Source organism: Emys orbicularis, chromosome 6, assembly GCF_028017835.1.
Source record: "Emys orbicularis isolate rEmyOrb1 chromosome 6, rEmyOrb1.hap1, whole genome shotgun sequence".
In the NCBI taxonomy this organism is placed as follows: domain Eukaryota; kingdom Metazoa; phylum Chordata; order Testudines; family Emydidae; genus Emys; species Emys orbicularis.
This window is the reverse complement of record NC_088688.1, coordinates 128,622,954-128,626,061: the sequence shown is the minus strand read 5'-3', so window position 1 is coordinate 128,626,061 and position 3,108 is coordinate 128,622,954. Positions and strand designations below refer to the sequence as shown.

At 55.6% G+C, this 3,108-nt stretch overlaps 1 protein-coding gene across 1 annotated transcript; it reads left to right on the top strand.

Moving 5' to 3' along the window:
- The first annotated feature begins 341 nt into the window (after positions 1–341).
- Positions 342–1,334, top strand: TMEM271 (transmembrane protein 271). Its single transcript, XM_065406018.1, has one exon. The coding sequence runs from the start codon at positions 342–344 to the stop codon at positions 1,332–1,334; it is 993 nt and encodes a 330-aa protein (XP_065262090.1).
- Positions 1,335–3,108: the final 1,774 nt, after the last annotated feature.

The following is a 3,108-nucleotide window of genomic DNA, read 5'->3' as shown; positions in this document are numbered from 1 at the left end:
ATTATTAATCGTCTCCCAGCAGCCGCGGCGGGGAGCGGGAGCAGCCGCGATAAGGGAGGGCGGCAGGGAGGGCGGGCAGGAGGAGGGGAGAGTGTGTGCGAGCTGCGCCTGGCTCACTGAGGCCGGCGGCTGCCTGCGGAGCGGAGCCGGCAGCGGCGGCGCGTTTGGAGAGCTGCGGGTCCCCCTCGCCACCATGTCCCCGCGCCGCGCGGCGGCCGCCTCGCCGGGAAGGGCCGCCGCCCCGGAGGACACGGGAGGATGAGGCGGAGGCGGCGCCGGGAGGAGGAGGAGGCGGCGAGGCAGGCAGGGGGAGGCCGGAGGAGGCGGAGGGGCAGCGGAGGATGAAGTGGAGTGTCCGGGGAGCCTGCGCCGCGCTCTCCAGCTGCCTCCTGCTCGCCTGCGCGCTCAGCGCCGCCGCCGTGGGCCTCAAGTGCTTCTCGCTGGGCTCGGAGCTCAAGGGGGAGCCCTTCCGCCTGGGCACCGCCGCCGGCGCCTTCTACTCGGGGCTGCTGCTGGCCGCCGGCCTCTCGCTGCTGGGCTCGGCGCTGCTCTGCTGCCGCCCGCCGGAGGGGGAGACGGCCGCGGCCGGGGGGCAGCAGCCCGCGGCGGCGGGGGGCGGCGAGGCGCCGCCGGGGGGCCGGCAGAACTTCCTGCTGCTGGGCGTGCTGGTCTTCATGCTGGGCGTGCTGAGCGCCTTCGCCGGGGCCGTCATCGACGGCGACACGGTGTCGCTGGTGGAGAGGAAGTACTCGCACTACTGCGGCCCGGCCCCGGGCGGCGGCGGGGGCCCGCGGGCGGCGGCGGCGGGCGCGGCGCTGCGCTGCCAGAAGCTGCGGGACTACCAGCGGGGCTTGGTGCTCTCCACCGTCTTCAACGCGCTCGAGTGCCTGCTGGGCCTGCTCAGCCTGCTGCTCGTGCGCAACTACAAGGCGGCCCAGCAGCGCGGGCTCCGCCGGCAGCGCCGCCGCCAGCAGCGCCCGGCCCCGGGCGGGAGGCGGCGGAGGCGGCGGCGGGGCGGCGGCGGAGGAGCGGGCGGGCGGCGGGCGCCGCGGCCGAGCCAGGGCTCCATCTTCTCCAGCGAGGAGCCCGAGCTGTCCCCCGCCGACTGCCCCTTCCAGGCCGTCTCCTACATCAACGTGGGCGTCTTCCACGTGTTCGACGAGGCCGGCGTGGAGGTGCACTGCGGCGGGCACCCCTCGCTGGAGCTGCCCGGCTACTCGCCCATGGACCCCGAGCTCAACCCCTCCTACCCCTACTGCTACCCGCTGCCCCATGAGCAGCCCCCGGCCTACGAGGAGATCTACCCGGGGGAGCCCAGCGCCAACAGCAGCTAGCGAGGGGCCGGCCCCGGGGACCCGCACCTGCGCTGACAATCAGCCGCTGGCACCAGGCGGCCCCTGCCCTAGCTTGGGGGGACATACCCGCTGGCAGCAGCATCCCTTCGGCTCACCGCACCGGCCCGCGCAAAAAGCGCGCACCCCTCGTCTCGCCGCGCTAGCGCCCGCTGGGGCGAGGCCGAGGCAAAGCGCCTTGCAAAAGTTCAGCCTCGGGCTCCATCACCGCGCGTGGTGAGACCCTCGCCAGAGCCCCACCGTACGCTGCTCCTGCTGGGGGTGACTGAGTGATCCCACTAGTACATTTTTCACGATCATGGTTCTGTCTGATGGAGTTTTTCATCTGTCGTGTCTGTTAAATATCAAGATTGAGTTTTCAAAGGCTGGACAAGAACCGTTTAGGAGTTGGTTCTTCCCGCCCTGATGTCTCTTTGGCCAATTTTTTTTTTAAGTGAATCATCATCATCATCATAGTCTTTTCTTCAGCTTTAACGGTACAAAAGTATACCATTTATGATAACCAGCCAGTGTAAGGGGAAAAGTGTAATAAAGCTTCTTTACCTCTCAAGCAGAGAAATTTTTAACAACGAAAAGACGTTCCTGTAGTGTTTACCACAGCTGTTTGGGGAAATTCTTATGTTTACACTTTCTTGAAGATTTAAATTCTATTTAAAATATAGTGAGAGTTAAAACCTGTGTTGGGTCTGGTAGGATGCACATTAAAACCCCCTGCACTTTCAGAGAAAAAAGGAAAAGGAAACAGCAACATTTTTGTACACTAATGTGCCTGCTTTTGTTGATAACTTCTTACTGTAAAAGCTTTGGAACGTCGATAATGAAAAGGTTTGGTAGATTCATTGCAATCTAAAATTAATCACCACTTCCTTTACTAAAATAACTGAGTTGTTATTGGGATATAGCAATTAAAAGGCAGTCCAAATGTCACCTACATTCCTTTTTGTAAACAGGTTCTGTGTTTTTAATGCAAGGCAGGGCTCATTTTTGTTTTACACAAGTTTAATTTTGTACAACTATATAGTTTCTCTTGTAAAGAATCTCATCTTATTGTTATCAATTCATCAATCTGGTAAGCTTGAATATTAAAGTTTATTTTAAAATATATACTTTAAACAGCCTTAATTGATGTAATTGTCACAGTTCTAAAGGAGAAGTTGTACAAACACACCTTCCAAACATGTTTTCAGAACCATACTTAAAATTCCCACTAAACCAGGAGAATAAAAAAGTTGAAAGCGTAATTTAATGCACAGAAAACAAAGGAAAAAATCAGATTGTATTTGCTAACTTTTGTAAATTAGACATATTAAAAAGGATTCCAGCCAAAAGTAAGAAACTATTAATCCTCATTTAGCAGCCTGCTGTGGGATGTCAGTTTATCAGATAGCGTGAGAAAGTAATAATTAAGGGAAACAACTACGGTGTATTTTTATGCTGCACAGAAAAGGTGAAGGTTTAAGTAATGTTGCCCAAAGAGCAAAAAAGCCACACTTCAGAGGGTGGTGGTCCACCTCTTTCTTCAATTAGCATGTATTAAAATGGAATCCTATACAAATAAGAACCCTTCTGTTAATCCTCATTTTGGAACCTACTGTGTAATGTCAGTGTATTAGATAGGAGGAGGAAGAGGTAGTTATGGGAAATCAGAATTATGGCATATTTTTGTGGGGGACAGAAAATTATTTTTAAATTTTAAGGCGCCAGGAGAAAAGTAATTTACAGCCTTAGAATCAGTAAAAGAACATTTTAGCCTAAA

Bases quoted from the DNA above. Each gene is read 5' to 3' on its own strand.
- TMEM271 (XM_065406018.1), top strand. From the start codon at position 342: ATGAAGTGGAGTGTCCGGGGAGCCTGCGCCGCGCTCTCCAGCTGCCTC.